General features: G+C 41.3%; 1 protein-coding gene across 3 annotated transcripts in view; it reads left to right on the forward strand.

The window, feature by feature from the left end:
* Positions 1-983: 983 nt before the first annotated feature.
* Positions 984-24,014, forward strand: part of LOC140723916 (uncharacterized) — a 37,121-nt gene continuing 14,090 nt past the window's right edge. The window contains exons 1-3 of one of the 3 annotated variants that reach the window (XM_073038458.1): positions 1,085-1,240; positions 2,934-3,084; positions 22,030-23,945. In XM_073038458.1, coding sequence (XP_072894559.1) covers positions 22,436-23,488 — 1,053 coding nt within the window. In that variant the 5' untranslated portion in view covers positions 1,085-1,240; positions 2,934-3,084; positions 22,030-22,435 and the 3' untranslated portion in view covers positions 23,489-23,945. Of the gene's footprint in view, positions 1,241-2,933; positions 3,085-22,029; positions 23,946-24,014 lie in introns of those variants that run through there. The other 2 variants (XM_073038459.1, XR_012098002.1) reach the window with 2 other exon arrangements.

The raw sequence follows: 24,014 nt of genomic DNA on the forward strand, positions 1-24,014 counted from the left end.
GAGAGAGAGCGATCTGCAGACAGGCAGTCGGCCAGTCTAAAGAGAGAGAGAGAGACTGGAAAAGCTGATAGCTTCAGTTAGTCGCAGCTGAGGCTTGGAACTCTCCTATGCCCACAAGAGTGGGTTGATCATCGGTACACGGACCCACAACGAACGTGTGTGGCTGACACTTTGTATAATCCAGAGGAGTGAGTTTTGGAATATCTTGTGTTATCCCTTGCCTGGGTATGTTGTGTGGCAACCCCCGGAAGACGGTATTCCTGTGACAGGTCACTTTCGCTGATAACTTGTATGTGGACGGATTCAACGGATAAGAACGTCGTCGGCGGTTATTTTGTTGTAACTGCCTTTTCTCTACGTTTCACCCTGGATTACAAATATCTCTCTCCCATCATCTATTCCGTGGATTACTGAACTTTCCTACTTTACCATCTCAAGACTCTAAGCTTTGTTCCCTCACGCTTGATAGTTTGGGAATTATATTTACACATATATACACCTAACACTGTCAACTTTCCTTTATTTCATTGTTACTATAAGTAGATACTAATAAAGAGAATGGTTTTAACATCAAAACCAGACTCCAGTGCGAACTCCATTGCTGCTGGTTCGTTTCTAAAACGTTACAGTTCGTAACACAGTTTTATAAAACTAGTTAGACCACATCTGGAGTGTTTCATACAGTTCTGGTCGCCCCCATTCTCGGAAGGATGTCGGGGCTTTGGACAGGGCGGGGAAGAGGTTAACCAGGACACTGCCTGGATTAGAGAGCATGAGCTATAACGAGAAGCTGGACAAACTTGTGTTGTTTTCTCCAGAGCGGCGCGGGCTGGGGAGAGACTGGATGGACATTTCTAAGATTTCGAGAGGAATAGATAGAGTGGATATATTTTTCCTGGGGGCTGAAATGTGAGAGGAGATGTGAGCGGCAAATTTGCTTCTTTCCACAGACTAATGAGTAGCCGGAGTCTCTGCCTGGGGGGGGGGGTTCAATCAATCCTGACACGTGATCCCGTTTGCCCCTCCCATTTAACAGCAGATGGGCAGCATCTGCGCATCTGTTTCCGAGGCCCCGCCTCCCGGTGATGTAAAATCTCTTCGCGCATGTCCACAGTCTCCGGGTGGACGGTGTTTTCCTCTCCGTTCAGAGCTGAAGTGGGTCGGCTGTGTGTTCAGGAAAGACTTTCGTCTGTTCCGTCGGGATCACTGTCTGCGGGCCGAAGATATCACTTTCCCATCGGTGAGTATTGAGACCGATCCCGAGCGGGGAGATCCGATGTTGACCGTGAGCCCCGAACTGTGGGCCAGGAATTCATTTGTTTCCCAACTATCTGGGCTCGTCAGAAATGTGTCGACTTCACTTAATCTGCATTGAACGATCCAAACCAGGAGCCCAGGCTGTCTGTTTCCACAGAATTGAAATGGAAGTCCCGCCGTCAGGTCACGTGAGGCTGTGTGCCGCAGATTCGCCTCGCCCTCCGCTTTGTGACGTGGTGTGATTTTGGCCGCTGAGTCTCATTAACTTCCCCGAACTCGCCTCGTTTCCTGAGGCTTCTCGCATTTGTTCTGGAGCTTTATGGCTGTTGTGTCTTCTCCCGGACTGGGGTGGGTGAGAAAGGAGAACGTCCCAGGTTGTGGGGATCTTTGATTTCATTGCCTGCTTTACCGAGGGACTGGGAAGTCTAGGGGGAGAATGGTTCGAGCCTCAGCTCCACGCAGTAGAGCTGAGCCATACATTACTCCTGCACGTTTATAGTCCAGCGACGGTGGTCGGTCCAGTATAGACAAGACAAGATCTGTATCCTAGGATCTGTAATACAAATTTCCTGAAATGGTCCTGTTTTCACCTGGAAATGGAGTGATAGTATAACAGTAAAGGAAGCACAACTTTTTCCCTGTAAATTATCCTGGAACTCATTTGTCTGTTATTCCTGGAAATGTGTCCGGTGCAGTTGTTGCTAATGAGGTTCACATGAATAATCTCAGGAATGATGGTATTTATATATGAGGAGCATTTGATGGTTCTGGACCTGTGCTCAATGGAGTTCAGAGGGACGGTGGGGGTGGTGGGGGGATGTATGGTTAAGTAAACTTACCGAATGCTGAAAAGCCTGGATACAGTGGACATGGAGAGGATGTTTCCATTAGACAGAGAGTCTGTGATCGGACAGCACTGTCTCAGAATAAACTTGCTTCCCTTTAAAACTGAGATGAGAAAAAAGTTTTGGCCAAAAGATGTCTGATATAGATAGATAGATAGATACTTTATTCATCCCCATGGGGAAATTCAACATTTTTTCCAATGTCCCATACACTTGTTGTAGCAAAAACTCATTACATACAATACTTAACTCAGTAATAATATGATATGCATCTAAATCACTAACTCAAAAAGCATTAATAATAGCTTTAAAAAAAGTTCTTAAGTCCTGGCAGTTGAATTGTAAAGTCTAATGGCATTGGGGAGTATTGACCTCTTCATCCTGTCTGAGGAGCATTGCATCGACAGTAACCTGTTGCTGAAACTGCTTCTCTGTTGCTGCAGAATTTGTTTGAGGCTGCCATTTGGGTCTATTTGTGAAGATTAATATACTGATGATTGCTGAGTAGCTTCAGGGTTACAGGAGGAAGGCAGGAATATGGTGTTGGATTAAAAATCAGCTATGATTGAATGGTTGAGTGGTGGAGCAGACCAGATGGATTGAATCACCTAATTCTGTTCCTGTGTCTTGTGTCTTACCATGACTGAATGATGGCTGCTTCTAATCCCGTATTGTTTTGTGATGTGTGAGGGACAATTAAAGATTGTTCACTGAGATCATTATATTTGCCAACGTTTAAATTTCAGTGAGTTTTGTTCCTAGTAACATTATGCAGAAATGTTTGGTCCTCCTTTTCATTGTTAACGTGCTTCATTATCTTTCATGTTAAAGTTAGACCTGCAGTGAGAGATTTATTGGAAGAAAAACCACGACTGAAGACGAGGGAACAGCAACAAGTGAACCAGCCCGAGGATTGAGAGCATCAACTGGAGAGAACCCATCTGACTCGGAGATTCCAGTGATTCAGTCGGGAGAAAGTTTGGTGAGTCTCATTTACTCATACACTGGTCCTTTAGACATTACATACCTGTACAAAGGAAGGTAGGAAACAGTTGGGAGTAAGACAGAATGTGCCCAGAAGAACCAGTTATGCCAGTACCAGTCAGACCCAGTTGTGAAGAAGCTCCCCCCCCCCAATATTCCCTTTAAACTTTTCACCCTTCACCCTTAACCCATGTCTTCTGGTTTTTTTTCTCCCCTAGCCTCAGTGGAAAAAGCCTGCTTGCATTCACTCTATCTATACCCATCATAATTTTATACATCTCTATCAAATCACCCCTCATTCTCCTACGCTCCAGGGAATAAAGTCCTAACCTATTCAACCTTTCTCTGTAACTCAGTTTCTCAAGTCCCGGCAACATCCTTCTAAACCTTCTCTGCACTCTTTCGACCTTATTAATATTTTTCCTGTAATTCGGTAACCAAAACTGCACACAGTACTCCAAATTCCCCCTCACTAATGCAATATACAACCTCACCATTAAATTCCAACTCTTATACTCAGTACTTTGATTTATAAAGGCCAATGTAGCAAAAGCTCTCTTTACTACCCTATAGATAGATAGATAGATAGATACTTTGTTCATCCCCATGGGGAAATTCAACATTTTTTCCAATGTCCCATACACTTGTTGTAGCAAAAACTCATTACATACAATACTTAACTCAGTAATAATATGATATGCATCTAAATCACTAACTCAAAAAGCATTAATAATAGCTTTAAAAAAAAAAAAAGTTCTTAAGTCCTGGCAGTTGAATTGTAAAGCCTAATGGCATTGGGGAGTATTGACCTCTTCATCCTGTCTGAGGAGCATTGCATCGACAGTAACCTGTCGCTGAAACTGCTTTTCTGTCTCTGGATGGTGCTATGTAGAGGATGTTCAGGGTTTTCCATAATTGACCGTAGCCTACTCAGCGCCCTTCGCTCAGCTACCGATGTTAAACTCTCCAGTACTTTGCCCACGACAGAGCCCGCCCTCCTTATCAGCTTATTAAGACGTGAGGCGTCCTTCTTCTTAATGCTTCCTCCCCAACACGCCACCACAAAGAAGAGGGCGCTCTCAACAACTGACCTATAGAACATCATCAGCATCTCACTGCAGACATTGAATGACGCCAACCTTCTAAGAAGTACAGTCGACTCTGTGCATACATGTGATGCCACTTTTAGGGAATTTTCTATCAGTATTCCCAGATCCCTCTCTTCTAGTGCCCTCCTCAGTACCCTACCATTTACCTTGTACGTTCTACCTTGGTTTGACTTTCCAAAGTGCAATACCTCACACTTGTCTGTATTAAACTCCATCTGCCATTTTTCCAGCTGGTTCAGATCCCTCTGCAAGCTTTGAAAACCTTCTTCACTGTGCACTACACCTCCAATCTTTGTATCATCAACAAATTTGCTGATCCAATTTACCAAATTATTATCCAGATCATTGATATAGATGACAAATAACAATGGACCCAGCATTGATCCTTGTGGTACACCACTAGTCACAGGCCTCCACTCAGAGTAGCAATCCTCCACTACCACTCTCTGACTTCTCCCATTCTCAATTCCCAATCAAATTTACTACCTCACCATGTATACCTAGTGACTGAATCTTCCTAACTAACCTCCGATGCGGGACCTTGTCAAAGGCCTTACTGAAGTCCATGTAGACAACATCCACTGCCTTGCCTTCATCCACTTTCCTTGTAACCGCCTCGAAAATCTCTAATATATTTGTTAAACATGGCACAAAGCCATGTTAACTCTCCCTAATAAGTCCCTGTCTATCTAAATAATTGTCGATCCTATCTCTTAGTACTCCTTCCAATAATTTACCCATGACCGACATTGCCAGCCTATAATTTCCCGGATTACTTTTGGAGTCTGCTTTAAACAACAGAACAACATGAGCTATCCTCCAAATCTCTGGCACCACACCCGTAGATAACGACTTTTAAATATATCTGCCAGGGCCCCTGCAATTTCAACACTAGTCTCCTTCAAGGTCCGAGGGAATACCCTGTCAGGTCCTGGAGATTTATCTACTCACCTCAAGATAGCAAGCACCTCCTCCTCTTCTATCTGTATAGGTTCCATGACCTCAATACTTGTTTGCCTTATTTCCATTGATTCCATGCCAGTTTCCTTAGTAAATTCAGACACAAAAAACCAGTTAACATCTCCCCAATTTCTTTTGGTTCCATACATAGCCAACCGCTCTGATCTTCAAGAGGACCAATTTTATCCCATAACTATCCTTTTGCTATTAATATAGCTGTGGAAGCTCTTACTATCCTTCACCTTGACTGCCAACGCTACCTCATGTCTTCTTTCAGCCCTCCTGATTTCTTCCTTAAGTATTTGTTTGCACTTTTTATACTACTCAAGTACCTTCTTTGCTCCCTGTTTCTTATACATGTCATACATCTCTGTCTTCTTTATCAGAGTTCCAATATCCATCGAGAACCAAGGTTCCTTATTCTTATTCACTTTGCCTTTAATCCTGAGACTTTGTTCCCAGGGTGTCCTCGTGGGCCGTCCAGAAATGATTTCAGCTGGTGACAACCCTGTTTTCCCCTGTGGGGTAACCCTCATGTGGAATCGGGCTAATGGTCGGACCTTCAACCAAGTGAGTCCAGTCTCCACTGTTAGTCTGGCCAGTTTACTCTTCAGAGTGCCATTGGCTCTTTCCACTCTGCCAGCTGCCCGTGGGTGGTATACACAGTGGAATTGTTGCTTGATAGCTAGTTTGTTACATACTCCTTCATTTACTTTCACCATAAAGTGTGAGCCATTGTTGAACTCAGCATCTCTGGCTTGTACCTAAGAATTATTTCCCTTAATAATACCTTCACAACAGTCACAGCAGTATTAATGGTAGTTGGAATAGCTTCAATCCATCTACTAAACACATCTATAATAACTAAGCAGTATCTATAGCAATGTACTCTAGGCAATTCAATAAAATCAACTTGTAGACACGAAAAAAATCCACCTGTCAAGGGAATCATACCCGGTGTGCAGGGTGCAGGGTACAGGTTACCAACCATTCCCTCCTTTCCCAGGTGTGTACAATTATGTATATAATCAACCAATATTGGTAAAAACTGTGTAGGAACACAAACCTGTCCCGCTGGGTGATCCAAAAACCTATGTTGGGGTCTTTCTGGCACCTCATCTGGGACCACAGTTTTCACTCCTCCTCAGAGGCGTCCCCCTGAGAAGAACAAAACTCGAGGTAGCTGTAGAGCGGTGAGTAAGTTCTTTACAAAGGTGACATTACTAATGGGGTGGCCAGAGGAAGTCAGGAATCCCCATGTTCCCAGAGAGCCCTGTAGTCATGTACAATTCCAAATGCATAACGGGAGTCTGTGTAAACGTTCCCACTTTAGTCTGTTGCTGGGATACAGGCACGAGTCGGAGCAAACAGCTCAGCCTTCTGGACAGAGACAGCTGCTTCAAAAGAGGCCTGTTCAATTACTTCACTGTCCATCACTATTGCATAGTCAGAATATTGTTATCCTGCTGGATCCACAAAAGAGCTTTCATCCTCATCAAACATTGTCTCGGGATTGAGGGGGATATTGCAGAATGGATGGGAGAGACTGTCTTCCTTCACGGTGATCCGGACAGGGGGACAGTTGGTGCGACCGACTTCATGGCCTGAATTTGCTCAGTGATGGGGTACAGCGTCTTGGGATCGGTCAATATTAAAAGTGTGTCTCACCAAATGTCCCGCCTTCACCTCAGACTCCTTCCAGTATCGGAGTTGGACCGCAGCCAAGTCTTGCCCGTCTCCCTCGGTGCTGGAGGCTTGTTTCAGCAAGGTGTTGGCCAGGAACCCTGGGCTCTTTGGCTTGAACCCAGGGCAAACACTAACAGTGGAATGGGGAACCACCAGTTCTGTCTGTCGCCAAAGGAAATCTGGAAATTCGGCCAGTAATGCACTGCCCACTTTTCCTTTAACCTCTGCAATCACCATGACTGGGAACTTCTGTCCCTCGAGGGGTGCATAATATTGATTTTCCTCAGCTGAGCACCCCGTAATGTCACAGCACAGAGTCACATGGGGGTCAACCACTGGCAGAAGGGGTTCAAACGCAGTGGAGTCCAGATTAAGTGCCTACCACTGGGGGGTCGGAAATTGGGGAAGCTGTCGGTTGTTCACCTGTCACAGGGTGACACCATTGCCTGTGCAGAGAATCTCAACTTCCAACAGACAGAGCAAGTCTCTCCCTGTTGGATTACACCCCCGACTGCGGGGTGCTGACTGTAAATGAAACCTCACACTGGTTCCCGTGGAATTCCATCTCCAGTGGCTGGTTATGTGAATACGTACATTCTGTGCCTTCGAACCCAGACAGAGTGAATGTTGCGTCTGATAACTGCAATCCCTTTTCCGATACTATTTCCCGATTGAGAGTGGTTGTAGTTGTCCCCATATCAATCATAAACGGAACTGGAATAGCAGCAACTGTCAATATTACACTGGGCTCTACCTGAGGGGTGGTACTCACGGTAGGAAGCATCCTTGCTTGTCCATTTCTAAACGGGTTGTTGTCCCCACCTGTCCCTTGGTAGGCTGTTGTTCCCATTTCTGATCCGCAGATATAGCCCGCTCGCATCCTCCTTCCCACTGAACATATTCACCTTTAATATTCTTTTCATATCTTATTATTATTATTATTATTATTATTCAAAAATAGCACAAGTGCATTGAAGTAACAACACTTACAATGCGTCGTAAAAGAGGAAATAATCTTGAGGATTGAAAATTTTGTGAATTTTCACTGTACTGCCAACACAGATGCCTTGTGCAGGAAGGCACAGAGTCGACTGTACTTCCTTAGAAGGTTGGCATCATTCAATGTCTGCAGTGAGATGCTGAAGATGTTCTATAGGTCAATTGTTGAGAGCGCCCTCTTCTTTCTGGTGGCGTGTTGGGGAGGAAGCATTAAGAAGAGGGATGCCTCACGTCTTAATAAGCTGGTAAGGAAGGCGGGCTCTGTCGTGGGCAAAGTACTGGAGAGTTTAACATTGGTAGCTGAGCGAAGGGCGCTAAGTAGGCTACGGTCAATTATGGATAACTCTGAACATCCTCTACATAGCACCATCCAGAGACAGAGAAGCAGTTTCAGTGACAGGTTACTATCGATGCACTGCTCCTCAGACAGGATGAAGAGGTCAATACTCCCCAATGCCATTAGGCTTTACAATTCAACTGCCAGGACTTAAGAACTTTTTTTTAAAGCTATTATTAATGCTTTTTGAGTTAGTGATTTAGATGCATATCATATTATTACTGAGTTAAGTATTGTATGTAATTAGTTTTTGCTACAACAAGTGTATGGGACATTGGAAAAAAAGGTTGAATTTCCCCATGGGGATGAATAAAGTATCTATCTATCTATCTATCTATCTAAAAAAAAGAAAAGTGAGGGGAAAAAAAGAAGAAACCCATTGGAGGTACAACCCCAGAGCCATGCGTCATACAAAAAGCTTCTAAAAATAAACTTCAAACCGCCAAAAAGAAAGAAAAGATATATCAAAAAAATTTACGTTTAGATCGTCGAGGAAATCTATCAGTTAACTGAAATGATAATAATGAGCAGATGAGCCCCATCTCTTCTCAAAATCAAATAAAGGTACAAAGGATCGACTTCTAATTTTCTCCAAGACACAGCATCACCTGAGAGCCATTGTGACAAAGTAGGAGCTGATATATCCTTCCATTTCAACAAGATGGCCCTCCTAGCTATCAATGTAACAAACATGTTGGTCAGACACAGAAACACCATGGATATTTTGAGGAATTATTCCAAAAAGCATAGTCAATTTATTAGGTTGTAAATTGATTCTGAGTGCTTTAGAAATTGTCGAAAAGATTGACTTTCAAAACTGTTTTAATATAGAACATGACCAGAACACATGTGTCAGTGTGGCTATCTCATTTTTACATCTATCACAATGCTTATCAACATTGGGAAATATTTTCGGAAGTCTCTCCTTCGTCAAATGGTAATAATGTACAATTTTAAATTGAATCAGTGAATGATGAGCACAGATCGAAGAAGAGTTAACCAGCTTCAGAATCCATGTCCAATCCTCCCATATAAAAGAGAAATTGAGTTCCTTCTCCCAATCCTGTTTAATCTTAAGTAAAGGATGCTTATCCCTCTGTAATAATAAATTATAAATTCTTCCAAAAGAACCTTTCAACAAGGGGTTCATATTCATAATAATATCTAACAAATCAGCCTCCAATATGTAAGGAAAATTACTTAAATATTTTTGAAAAAAATGTCTAACTTGTATATATTGTAAAAAATGTGAATATAAGAGAGAATTCTTATCGACAAATTGTTCAAAAGACATCAATCTGCCTTCTTTAAATAAATCCAAAAAAGAATTAATACCTTTACTTTTCCAAAGCAATAAAAATTGGAATACTCCAAGAAGGTTTAAAAAAGTAATTATGATAAATTATACTACAAAGTTTAACTTTTTTAAGATTAAAAAAATTGCGGAACTGGATCCAAATTTGTAAAGAGTGCTTAACCACAGGATATAGGTTTAAATTAGCAACTTTAGCTAATTGTATAGGTAGAGTAACTCCTAATAACGAAGTTAAATAAAACTGTTTCACAGCTCTCAGTTCCTGGTCTACCCAGATTGGCTGTTCATTCCTATCAACCTAATATAACCAGAAGGACATACGCCGCGTTAACAGCCCAATAATACATTCATAGATTAGGCAAAGTGAGACCACCATCCTTTTTCAACTTTTGCAAATGACATTTACCAATTCTTGGTCTTTTATCATCCCAAATAAAAGATAGAATAATAGAATCAATCCGATCAAAAAACTTCTTAGTAAACAAAAACAGGAATATTCTGAAATAAATATTAAAATTTTGTCGGGCGGAAGCAGACATTTTTCTTGCTTCTTCTGGAATAATCCCAAAAATTGCTGTAAGTGGATTAGGTTGAACATCCACAGGTATAACTTTAGATAATATTCCAAACACATCCCTCCAAAAATTGTTGAAACTTACACATGACCAAAACATATGAGTTAGAGTAGCCACTTCTGCATTACATCTGTCACAAATAGGGCTTATATTAGAAAAAATATGCACCAATTTATCTTTGGACATATGGGCCCTGTGTACTATCTTAAACTGAATTTAGATATGGCGTGTGCAGATAACTGAATTATTGACTAAATAATAAAGTTTACTCCACTGATTATCTGAAAGTGAATGTTGAAGTTGTACTTCCCAGGTGCGTTGAACCCTATCATTAGGTGACATGCGAGCATTCATTAACTGTTTATAAAGGATTGCTATGAATTGTTTTTGAAAAGGTTTAAACTGAAAAATAGCATAAGCCAAATTTAAAGAGCAGGCTGAGGGGTAAATTGGTAAAAAAATCACGTAAAAAATTCCCAACCTGTAAATATTTGAAAAATGTGTATTAGAGATATCATATTTGTCCATTAACTGTGAAAAAGACATTAAACACTCTTGTAAAAACAAATCTTAAAAAGTCCATTAAAGGAGGAAAATTGGCTTTATAAAGATCCTGATATTTTTTAGTAATTATATCACCTAAATATCTAAAAGAATCCATAACATTAAAAGGAATATTATCATATATAGAGACAGATTCATTTAAAGGAAGTAATTCACTTTTACTAAAATTTATTTTATATCCTGAAAGGTCTCCAAATTTGTCATATAATTTTAGCAAAGCAGGAATAGATTATTCAGGCTTGGATATATATATATATGAATAAATCATCAGTGTAAAGAGAGATCTTGTGCATGGTCTCATTCACAAAAATCCCATGAATATTTTCGGCTTCACAAAGAGTAATAGCAAGGGGCTCTAATCTTAAGTTACATAACAAAGGACTTAATGGGCAAACTTGGCTTGTCCCCCGTGATAGCTGAAAAAAGGAGACCTACAGTTATTAGTGACAACAGTAGCAATAGGAGCTTTATATATCATTTTAATCCAATTATTAAAATTAATACAAAAACAAAATTTTTCTAAAGTATTAAATAAATATTTCCATTCAATTCAATCAAATGCTTTTTCAGCATCCAAAGATATAAGACACTGTGGAGTTTTAGAAGAAGGTGAATATATAATGTTAAATAATCTCCGAACATTTGAGAAAGAAAAATGACCCTTTATAAAGCCTGTTTGATCTTTAAAAATGATTTTACCCAAAATACTCTCCAACGGATTGGCCATCATCTTTAAGTGAATCTTAGCTTCAACATTCAATAATGAAATAGGTCTGTATGAGGCAAAATCAAAAGGATCTTTATCGTTTTTGAGAATTAAAGAAATAGAAGCTTCATAAAAAGTAGAGGGTAAATCACTTTTCACAAAAGATTTAAACATCTCCAACATATATGGAGAAAGCAATTTTCCAAATTTTTTGTAAAATTCTACAGGATAACCAGCATGTCCTGGGGCCTTACCAGATTACATTGAGAAAATAGCTTTATGAATTTTGGATTCAGTAATTTAGGCATCCAGAATTTTTTGATCCTCAACAGAAATTTTAGGAAAAGCAATCGTTCGTAAAAAAAACAACAACAACAACAGTCATTTCAGAAGAGTCCACTGGACATTGAGATTTATAAAGTTCAGTACAAAAGTCTTGAAAAATCTTATTAATTTCTTCATAATCCCGCGCCAGGGTACCATCTTTTCTACGAATTTTCAAAATTTGCATCTTGGCTCCAGCTGATTTTAATTGAGATGCAAGTAGTTTATTATTTTTATCTCCAAACATATAAAATTGGGTCTTTATCTTAAGTAGATAACCTTCAATTGAATGAGTTAATAATAGGTTATATTATGATTTAAGTTCCACCCTTTTTTAAAATGTCAATATTAGGGGAAGTCACATAGATATTATCTAAATCTTTAATTTGTTTTGAAATTTTATCTAATTTTGCTTTAGTCTGTTTTTTAAGTTTAGTTGAATAAGAAATAATCTGACCACATAAAAATGCTTTGAATGTATCCAATATAATTAATTTAGACATACCTCCTATATCATTAAAAAGTAAAAAATTATTTTATCTGGCTTTCGATAAAACTAATTAAGTCAGAGTTTTGCAATAAAGTCTGAGACATGTGCCATGGTGGACGGCCAAAAATGTCATCGTCAAATTCAAAGGACAAACTCAAAGGCGCATGATCAGGTATAGCAATAGCGTCATATTCACAGATTTTAACATTAGGCAAAAGACAGGGATCAACTATAATATAATCAATCCTTGAATATATTTTATAAACATGGATAAAAAAGAATATTCTCTGTTATCAGGGTGTAAATGCCTCCATAATTCAATCAACCCAAAATTGGTCAAAAAAGAGTTAATAACTGACGCAAAATGATTTGGAAGTCGTTGATTAGTTGAGCTCTTATCAATCATAGGATTTAAGCAACAGTTAAAATCCCCACCCATTAACAACATATACTCATTTAAATCCGGCAGTAAAGCAAATATTTTTTTTTAAAAAGCAGGATCATCTAAATTAGGACCATACAAATTAACCAGAACAACCTTTCTATTACAAATCACTCCTTTAACAATTAAAAATCTACCATTAGAATCTGACTCAATATACTCTTGAGTAAATATATTAGATTTAATAAAGATAGACACACCCTTAGTTTTGCTCTGAGAAGTAGCATGGAGTTGTTTTCCATTCCACCAGCAAAAAAATCTATTCTGATCTCCTGCCTTGATATGCATCTCCTGAGCAAAAATTATATCAGATTGGAATCGATTAATAATTTTAAGTCTTTTTTGTTTAATAGGATAATTCCAACCACGTATATTCCAAATTATTACATTAGTCCATTTAACTGCCATACTATAATTTTATTCTTATTTACTTTATACATCCGCAGAACACATACCAATACGGGATTATCAAAGATGGCAGTGATGAAGAATAAAGCCATATAGAAAACACACATGCTCCAGAACCACCCAATGGGAAAAAACTCCTAACTCTAAACCCACCCACCCTCCCAAAAGCCTGAAAAAAAGGCAAGTGAACTAAGATAGATGCGAAAACATGGGCCACTCTGCCTCTCGTCTCTGCCTCCCCCCAGCCAGTACATAAAATAAATAAAATGACCTTGCAAGAAAGACAGTAAAGTCTCAACAAAGGAGTGTTTACATTCTATCATGTGTTAAACAGAAAAAGAACCAAAATAATATAATCTCTTAGAGAGAAAAACCAGCCCCATCTTAAGTTTAGCTTTAAATCCCTAAGAAAACTTTAAATTCAGTTATAGGGCGCTATAATAAAACAGATTAAAAAAAGTTAATAGTATACTTAACTGAACTAAATTGATGGAAATATTAATTAGTAAAATCATAGTAACTTAACCCTCCCAGATAAATATTTAAAAAGAAACCCTGTTGGTAGAAAAAAAAACTACCAGTTAGTAATTTAAGAAACAACAAAAAAATCAAACCAAATATTAGATAAAAGGAACAAATCCTTTTATCCTCTTTTCTCAGTCAAATATGTAATTAACCATTTAAACAGTCAAACTTGATCCGTAAATCTTCTTTCCAAAAAAAAAAATCCAATAGGATGTAATGATGAGCAGGTTTTCTTTTCTTCTTTTATTAATCTGTCAATGAAATATCCAAATAGCCTTCATATATTTTCTTTTTGTAGTGTGAGTAATATACAGATAATCAAACAGCTTTTCATAGTTTATTCAGTAGTAACGTCAGTGGCGGTGACAGGTATAGCCTGGACAAAATCCAGCTCGACTTTTGGGTCAAAGAAAGTACATGGGGAAGAATTAGGAGGAAAAACTTTCATTCTTGTCGATTAACTCAAAGAGGGAAATCGTTTCTTATCATATGCTTGTTTCATTACCAAAGCAAATCTTGCTCTTTGTTCCATTACTTCTTTTGGATAATCTTCATAAAAACAGAACTCAGACTCATTGAATCTGAAAACTCTGTTTTCTTGCCTGTCGCATTATTTGATCTTTAATTTTAAAGTGATGAAAACAAGCCAAAATAAATCTTGGTCTGGTTGAGTCTTTAAACTTCGAAGTGGACAGCCTGTGTGCTCTTTCAATAGCAAGTAGCTGTGATGAAATAGTCAGAAATAGATCATGAAAGAGCTTATCAAAGTAAACCATTAAGTCTCCAATTTCAGCTCCTTACTGCAATCCAATGATTCGGATATTGTTTCTGCGTGACTTAGTTTCCTAATCAATAATCTTATTAACGATATTTTTCCAAATGGGTTGTAGTTTCAGACAGTTTTTGCTTAGTTGACTTCAATTCCTCTTCATGATTAGTAACTTGAGTTTCCATATCTTTGTTTTCCCAGAAATAAGTTCCTTTCATTATATTCTTTTCCAGTTGATCTTTAATTGCCTTATTCTGATCTTGAATTGATTTCAGTGACTGAACGATATCTTCAGCCCATGATGGCATTTCATCAGATCTTTCCTTCAGCGTCTTTCCTTTTTCATTACCTTTGTCAGTAGGTTCATGCAGATTCTTCCCACTTCTCGTAGACACAGACATATCACTCCCGTTCAAGAATCAGCAATTAAAAATTTGAAATACAAAATTTAAGCTGTGGGCGGGAGAGAAAACTAAGAGCAGCACAGAATTAGTGCTACTCTATCGACAGACAGAGGCAGTCTCCATTCACCTGTAATATTAGTTCCCTTCGGGGTTGATTGGCATTCGAAAGCCCTGTTCCAATGATATGTCAAAGCTCGTTGCATTCGATTTTGGTCATTGTCAGGCCAATCCATATTATTTGTTAATGATGTTGGTTAACTTAGTTGGTAAGCATTGGAGCAGTAGGGCATTAAATTGGGGGGACAGATTCCCATCATTAAAGGCTTGGTCTCCTGCGAAAGTGCTGTAGCAGGCCACAAAACTCATACAGGGTCGATATGCCAGACACGGGTATGGGATCCCGTGTTTCCCTATCAGTTCTAACTTTAGACTGACATTCCTGCCCTGCTCTCCTATGTAGACCGGCCTTGGTTTGCTTACGTTGTTTTTCCTGCTGTCGTTTTCCGCGCCCATCCATCCATTCACGCTCTGTTTTTAACGTCTCCCCACCTTTGGTGTTCCTTCTGCAGTACTTACCTCTATCCTAGTGGTCGCCAACCTGTCGATTGCGATCGACTCGTCTACCTTTGAGACTTTCCCAGTAGATCCCGAAAAAAAAGAAAAATAAATACACAAATACTGTTGAGAGATTGTTTCCGGGTTGTGGGGTTTTAGTTCCATTCTTTCTACATGCGTGTAACTACACAGTGTCCCCAACCACTGGGCCGCGAGGAAACAACATGAGTCAGCTGCACCTTTCCTCATTCCCTGTCAGCCCACTGTTGAACTTGAGTGCATGCGAGGTCATCAGTCGCCTAACCGCAGTGACACCCTCATGCCAGAGATCACCAGTTGGCCTCGGGCGGCCGGTGGGAAGTGCCGTGACTACTGGCCTGGAGTGCTGCCTCTAAACCGGTTTAGCACACCGAATGTTCGTGGGGAATCCGGCAGTAAAATATTCGCAGACGACCTAATTCGGGCTCAGCGTTTCATAGGTATCAGAGCAGCTACCGTGCTGTGATCTACTGAAACAAACTTTTGTCAGCTGATAGGTCCTACTGGGGGGGCGGGCTCGTGCCCTGTCACACTCCTTGCTCGGTTGGTCACTCTCTCCGGACTGTGACTGCCGCGGCTCCGGCACAGGGACCTCCGGCCCTGACATTGTCCTCTCACCCAACCCACGACCAACCAAACCAAGCCAAGGCATCTGGCGGCGGGCGGGCAGGAGGCTGTCCAATGAGGCAATGAAGCCCTCAAAACCACTTGGGTACCCCGAGTCCAAGCACCCTGCACTTAAACGAAAACGTGTTGAGTTTTTTCAGCGGAGAAAACGTGAGCAGCGCGGGACAGAAGCTAAGTGCCGAGCGCCACAAAAACTGAATTACGGAATAGACTGGACATAAGGAACTTATGAGTATCGCTGTATTCCTATTGTGTTTAGCACCCCCACCCACCCCATCCCCCGTTGGTCGGTCCACAAGAATATTGTCAATATTAAACCGGTCTGCGGTGCAAAAAAAAGGGCGGGTGCCCCAGTGTTTATACATTATTTCTACTTCCAGGTTGTGGGGTTTTACTTCCGGTCTTTTCTGCCCTGGTGCGCATGCGTGTAACTAATTGATCTGGGTCGATCTTGCATTTGACTAAGACCAAGGTAGGGGATCTTGGGCTTAAAATGGTTGGTGACCACTACTCTATCCCTTTATCACATGCATTATTCCTCCAACTTGCTGATAATATACTGTTCCACTTTAAAGGTATGTCACATCCGGAATTTTTTCCAGTTAGCCGAGGATTTCCTTCCACGCCGCTGTGTGGTGTTGGGAAATCATGTACAAGGCAAGTAACAGCAGTAGTTTGCCATTGCCTTCTGCTGGTTTTGTTCACCAGCTCTAACCCAGCACAGATGAAAATGTGCAAGTGAGTCGGCTGGATTTGAACTCGGGACCTCTCGCCTCGAAGTCCAATGCTGAAGCCATTATGCCACCAGTGGCATAGCCAGCAAAGTTCTGCTTTACATCTGCCTTTTCCTTCCATTCCCTTTTCAACAATTTCCACTTATTTCCTCAGTTCTTTTTCCAAATCAAATTTACTGCTTGTTCTCATGAGGTAATAACCCAGGCTCCTGCACCCTCCCCCATCCGTGGCCACATTTTGTTCCCCAATTTCTTATTCAGCACTGCACTCAACATTCACAAATATTTTTCCTTGTCTTGAGAACTCTCACACAAATTGTATTGGGCTGCTGCTGGCCCACTCGTATCAATTGACTGGAATTGACCAATGGTCTCTAAGTAATTTATCGGGCACAAAGCCTCCTGCTCAATGAACAATGAGATAAATTTACCCGGCTGGCACCTCCTGCTTAATTGATGAATTTACCTGGCACGTCTGCCTCCTGGCCATTTAGTAAAATTTTGCCTACCTTATACAAATCTGCCAACAAATTCTTTCCCGATCCTGTCAAGGTATGTGATCAGCCTTGGGTGAGGCACCGTACGTCCAAAGGAACTAACAGTGAGTTACAAATTTAAAATACCCATTGGACTCTCGTTCGGTCTCCGCAGTCCCCAGAGTGGTCCAGCTGCTCACTCAGCCCGTCTGCTCAGCACTCCCTATATTGGGATCCTGTCCGTGATGCCAAATGTTAAAGTTGAATCTGAATAAAACTCAGGAGACCAGCTTCTTATCGACACCACGGTTTATTGTGCATTCAAATGCCTGCAGGAGTTTGAGACCCATTTGTCAAAGTGAAGGCACGTAAGCACTGCCACCTTCTGACAAGTCGAATGACTTGGGTTACAGCCGTATATTTATACATAGTACATCCCATACATTAATATTGCAAGTTGTTATTTGAACTGGCACGCCCACTAAGTGTGTTGGTGCAAAACTTAATTACTTGGATAACAGAGTTTGCTAAATGGTTTTAATTATAGATGGAAGTACTGTCCAGTCCTTATCAGTTATTCCCTTTGCAAGGCCCTGACTTAATTACAAACAAATGTTCATTCCTGTCCTTATCAGTGAGTCCTTCTCCCTTTACTCAAAAGAGGATACAATGTATAATGTTATCAACTCTCAATGTGTCTCTCTGCAAGCCGCAGAGAACTGGTAATGAGTCTGTCTTAGCTAAACGCTGAAGACTGAGTTCACTTCAGTTAAAATTCCTATTCACTCCCAATTATTCTTTTAGCCAGAGGTTACACAGGTTCAAAATGAATTTTTTTATATACCCTCAATTCGTCAGGAGGGTTCAGGGGAAATATTTATGCCCAATATAGAAACTGGTGTTACCTGTGTGTATTGTGGCAATGCAAGAGGTGCTGGAGAATTTCTAAGTGGGAAGAAGTGGAGTAATATTTGCAAATCTGACTTTTTAAAGCATAATTTAGCAAGCAAACCACATATGGAGAATATGCAAAAGCTTTGGTGAGAAAATCCTTCATTACCAGTTACAGGCCTGCTACATAGTTTGTGTGAGAGTACAGATGAACTCGATCAAACCCAGAGGAGATCAAAGTACTTATCAACAGTGATTTGCTAGCTGTGAAAACGATTACCTCTCTGTATAAAATTCACTGTGCACATGTCACTGAGTTAAAAAAAGTGCACAGTACATGATTTATGTGCACACTGGTCATTACAAATTAGACGGAACATTGGTGGGAAGGTGGTGATACCTCCAGTGTCCCTGATGTCCTCACCTATAAGATGTGCACCCTGCACGTTAAGGAGTTGGAACCTGAAATTGATGAATTCCGGATCATCCGGGAGTTGGAGGGGGTGATAGATATGACATGAAGAGAGGTGAGTTACACCCAAGGTGCAGGACACAGGAAACTGGGAGAGAGTCAGGAAGGGGAATGAGGTTAAATAGCCATTGCAGAGTACTCTAGTGCCCATCAAACACAACAAAAGGTAGACCACTTTAGAAACTGGTGGTGAAGGGGATTACCTGACAGAGAAAAGTCAAAGGGGTGATAGGGGATTCATTAGTTAGGGGAACAGAACAAGAGGGAACTGATATCCAAGTGGTAAGGCGTGCTAGTGCTAGTGTGGGTGGAACGGGTGATGTGGTTAAAATAAGCTGCAAGGGGAATGGGAGCCAAACAGATAATGGAGAGGGTGAATTGAATTGAATTGACTTTATTAGATACATACTTCATAAACATGAGGAGTAGAAATCTTTATGTTATGTCTCCATCTAAATGTGCAATGTGTAATTTATGGTAATTTATAATAGATCGTTTGTACATAGGACAGTCAATATAACATCGAAATGCAATTGTATCAGCATGAATTAATCAGTCTGATGGCCTGGTGCAAGATGATGTCCAGGAGCCTGTTGGTCCTTTTGCTGTGGTACCGTTTCCTGGATGGTAGCAGCAGGAACAGTTTGTGATTGTGGTGAATTTGGTCCCTGATCTCCTTTGGGCCCTTTTTATACACCTGTCTGTGTAAATGTACTGAATAGTGGAAAGTTCACCACTACGGATGTGCTGGACTGTCCGCAACACTCTCTGCAGTTTCCTGCAATTAAGGGAAGTACAATTCCCATACCAGGCAGTGATGCAGCCAGTCAGGATGCTCTCAATTGTGTCCCTGTAGAAAGTCCTCAGGATTTTGGTCCCCATCCCCAACTTTTTCAACTGTCTGAGGTGAAGGAGGTACTGCTGTGCTCTTTTCACAACACAGCTGGTATGTACAGACAATGTAAGGTGCTTGGTGATGTTTATGCCGAGGAACTTAAAGCTGTTCACCTTCTTAACCCCAGATCCAGTGATGTCAATAGGGGTTATCCTGTCTCCATTCCTCCTGTCGTCCACAATCAGCTCCTTTGTTTTTGTGACAATGACGGAGGGTTTGTTTCCTTGACACTAGTCAGATGTTCAGATCATAGATTCAGCAGTTAGATGGTTGAGCCTGGTGCGATGAATGTGCTGAGCTGTATATATCACAATGCAAGAAGCATCAGAGGAAAGCCAGATGAGCTCAGGACAGGGAATTATGATATTCTTGCCAATATTGGGACTTGTTTACACCCAACAGTCTGAGGGATTTAGAGGAACAAATGTGTAGAGAGATTGCAGACCATGCCAATAAACAAAAAGGTTGATTCAGTAAGTGATTTTTAACTTTCCATATATTGACTAGGACTCCCATACTATAAAAGGACTAGATGGGGTAGAGTTTGTCAAATGTGCCCTTAATCAGTATGTAGAATCTCTAATATAGAAGTGAACAATAAGCTGTTAGGAAATGATCCAGGGCTGGTGACAGAATTTGTGATCATAATGCCATGAGATTCAAAGTAAATATGTAAAAAGAGAGGTCTGGACCACGGGTTGAGATTCCAAATTGGAGAAAGGTCAATTTTGATGGTATCAGAAAGGATCTGACAAGTGTGGTTTGGGACAGGTTGATTCCTGGCAAAGGTGTACCTGTAAGTGGGAGGCCTTCAGATGTGAATTTTTGAGGATGCAGAGTTTGTATGTGGCTGCCAAAATGAAGGTTGAAAGGTAACTGGTCCAGGGAACCTTGCTTTTGAAGAGAAATTGAAGCCTCGTATATTTTGTTCCTCTAAATGCCTCAGACTGTTGGGTGCTACTGAGACCCATTAATGACTACAAGTCATGATTCCACGCACTGAGCTCATCTGAATTTTTTTGTTGTCTTCTTTTGGTTTCTCAAAGCTTCCGAATAGTTTTTGTTCTTTTGTTTGCCCTCTCTTTGACATTTATGTTGGCTTTGGCTTCTCATTTTAGCCACAGTTGTGTCCTCCTGTCTTTCTAATGCTTCCACTTCTGTGGAATCACTCAGGCCCCGAATTGCTCCAGAAACTCCAGCCACTGCTGCTCAATTGTCACTCCTACCCTTTCCCTTCCAAACAAGTTTGGTCAGCTTCTCTGCCATAGAAACATGGAGAAGTTCAGTAAAGAAACAGGCTATTTGTCCCATCTAGTCAATGCCAAAAAAGCATTTAAACTTGCAGTGCGATCTGGACCAGCTGGCAAAATTGTTTGAGAAATGAAAAAGGAATTTAATGCAGACAAGTGTGAGTTGTTGCACTTTGGTCTGACCTACCAAGGGAGGTCATTCACAGTGACTGGTCAGGCACGCAAGAGTGTTGTAGAAGAAAGGGACCTCTTGTAGAAGAAAGTCCTTAATTCACTGAAAGTGGTATCACAGTTAGATAGAGACGGAAGGGAAGATTTTAGCCCAATGGCCTTCATGAACAAGAGTACTGACAACAATAGATGGATGTTATGTTGACTTGTAGAAGACATTGGTGAGGCCTAATTTGGAGTACTGAGTGCAGTTTTGATCACCAACCTACAGGAAAGATGTAAGGACTTTGAAAGAGTTCAGAGAAAATTCACAAGGATGTTGCCAGGTCTGGAGTACTTGGGTTATAAGGAAAGATTGAACAGGTCAGGACTTTATTCCATGGACTGTAGGAGATTGAGGGGAGATTTGATTGTGATAGAGGGGCATAGATAGTGTAAATGCAAGCTGGCTTTTACCACTGAGATGGGGTGGGAGTACAACCAGAGGCCATGGGTTAAGGGTGAAAGGTGAAATGTTAAGGGGAACATGAGGGGAATCTTCTTCACACAGACGGTCATCCGGGTGTGGAATGAGCAGCCAGCACAAGTGGTGCATGCAAGCTCGATTTCAACATTTCAGAGGTTCATGTAGGTACCTGCATGGTAGGGGTATGGGAGTGGGAAGATTAAGTAGTTCAGCACAGACTAGATGGCCCAAAGGGCATGTTTCTGTGTTGTAATTTTCTACAAGAATGTGAAATATTACAAAAATTCACTCTGTCTTTTTAATGGCTGTGCGGGACCAACCATTCACCTCAACAGGAATTTTTTATATGGCATTAAAACTGTGGCACTTTAAGTTAATAATACATAAAAGAAAATCCCAGATGCACATCAAGAAAGACTAATTGCGTGAGACTGTTTTTGTTACTGTGGGGCCAGGCACCCATGCAGCTCAGCAGGAACAGGGAATAATACCAATGGAGAGAGTCCAACTCAGCCAAGGTACAAACTGGAGATGGCAGAAATGCTCCATTCTTATAGAAACAGGAAAAGCATCAGGGAATTGATGGTCATTCCAGATACCAGCACTCTGCCCAGTCAGGAGATGATTTCTCTGTCCAACTTGGGTAGAACCTCACTGTAACAGTGTGATACCAGATCAAACCTTGGCAACTCATGTAATCTCATCTGAAATGTTGTCCTAAACCCACTGATCGATTTTGTAAATCTTTTTACAGGTTAAAAACAATAAGGAATTTGTCTCCAGGAAGTTCAAACATGGCACACCAGTTTGGTTGTCTCTGTCCAGATAATTAAGAAGTGGAGCAAGGGATTCAATCGACCATCTTTCCTGCTCAAACTGTGGGGAGGGATTCACTCGGTCATTTGACCAACTGGCAACCCGTCATTTTACACAGGAGAAAGGCTGTTCACCTGCTCAAACAGTGGGAATGAATTCACTCGGTTATCACAATTGAAGGTACATCAGCAAGTTCACACTGGGCAAGGCCATTCATCTGTTCTGTGTGTGAGAAAGGATTCAGTCATTCTTCCCACTTGTGGACACAACAGTCAGTTCACTCTGGGCAAAGGCTGGTGATCTGCTGAATATCTGGGAAAGGATTCACTCAGTCATCTGACCTAATGGCACACCAGCATGTTTACACTGGGGAGAGGCTGTTCACCTGCTCAGTCTGTGGGAAGGGATTCACTCAGTCATCCTACCTACATAGACATCAGCGAGTTCACACTGGGGAGAGGCCATTCACCTGCTCAGTCTGTGAGAAGAGATTCACTCAGTCATCCCACCTACAGAATCATCAGCGAGTTCACACTGGGGAGAGGCCATTCACCTGCTCAGTCTGTGAGAAGAGATTCACTCAGTCATCCCACCTACAGAATCATCAGCAAGTTCACACTGGAGAGAGGCCATTCACCTGCTCAGAGTGTGGGAAGGGATTCACTCGGTCATCTCAACTACTGGCACACCAGCAAGTTCACACTGGGGAGTGGCCTTTCACCTGCTCAGAATGTGGGAAAGGATTCACTGAGTCATACACCTTACTGGTACATCAGCGAGTTCACACTGGGGAGAAGCCATTCACCTGCTCAGAATGTGGGAAGAGATTCACTCAGTCATCCAATCTACAGAGACATCATCGAGTTCACATTGGGGAGAAGCCATTCACCTGCTCAGTCTGTGGGAAGAGATTCACTCGGTCATCCAACCTACATAGTCATCAGCAAGTTCACACTGGGGAGAAGCCGTTCACCTGCTCAGTCTGTGGGAAAGGATTCACTCGGTCATCTCAACTACTGGCACACCAGCAAGTTCACACTGGGGAGTTCCTTTTCACCTGCTCAGAATGTGGGAAAGGATTCACTGAGTCATACCCCTTACTGGTACATCAGCGAGTTCACACTGGGGAGAAGCCGTTCACCTGCTCAGAATGTGGGAAGAGATTCACTCAGTTAGCCAATCTACAGAGACATCATCGAGTTCACATTGGGGAGAAGCCATTCACCTGCTCAGTCTCTGGGAAGAGATTCACTCGGTCATCCAACCTACAGAGACATCAGCAAGTTCACACTGGGGAGAAGCCGTTCACCTGCCCAGTCTGTGGGAAAGGATTCACTCAGTCATCCCAAATACTGGAACACAAGTCAGTTCATAGTGGGGCGTGGCCATTGTTATGAATCCCTGGGTTTCGTTTGCTGTGGACTGTCATTTTAAGAGAGAGAGATTAAGAAGGTGAATCAGTCTGACTTGCAGCTTGTTTACATCGCTCGCAGCTTGTTTAGTTTTAACCGAGGACACAGACACTCAGAGTCAGTTGGAGACGAAGGAGGAAAAATGGAAGGATCAAAACAAGGGAACTAGTGACCAAGGGTCACTGATTGCAATTTTCCTATGCCCACAAGGGTGGGTTAATTATCGATTCAGCGTACATCGAATGTGTGGTTGTCACCTCGTTTGATCTGTAGGAGTGGATCTGATTTGGGATATCCTGTGGAGACCACTTATGTGTTAACCCTTGCCTGGGTGTGATGTAGTCATTCATTTGAAGATGATACCCCTCATGACAAGTCACTTTCGGTGATAATTCGTATGTAGATTTGTAAAGATGACCAGATAAAATCTACAGCAACTGTTCTCTCATTTTAACACTGCGGAACCTGTAGAACAGACAGACGTACTTTATTGATCCTGAGGGAAATTGAG

The sequence above is a fragment of the Hemitrygon akajei genome, unplaced genomic scaffold, assembly GCF_048418815.1.
Source record: "Hemitrygon akajei unplaced genomic scaffold, sHemAka1.3 Scf000147, whole genome shotgun sequence".
Lineage (NCBI taxonomy): Eukaryota > Metazoa > Chordata > Chondrichthyes > Myliobatiformes > Dasyatidae > Hemitrygon > Hemitrygon akajei.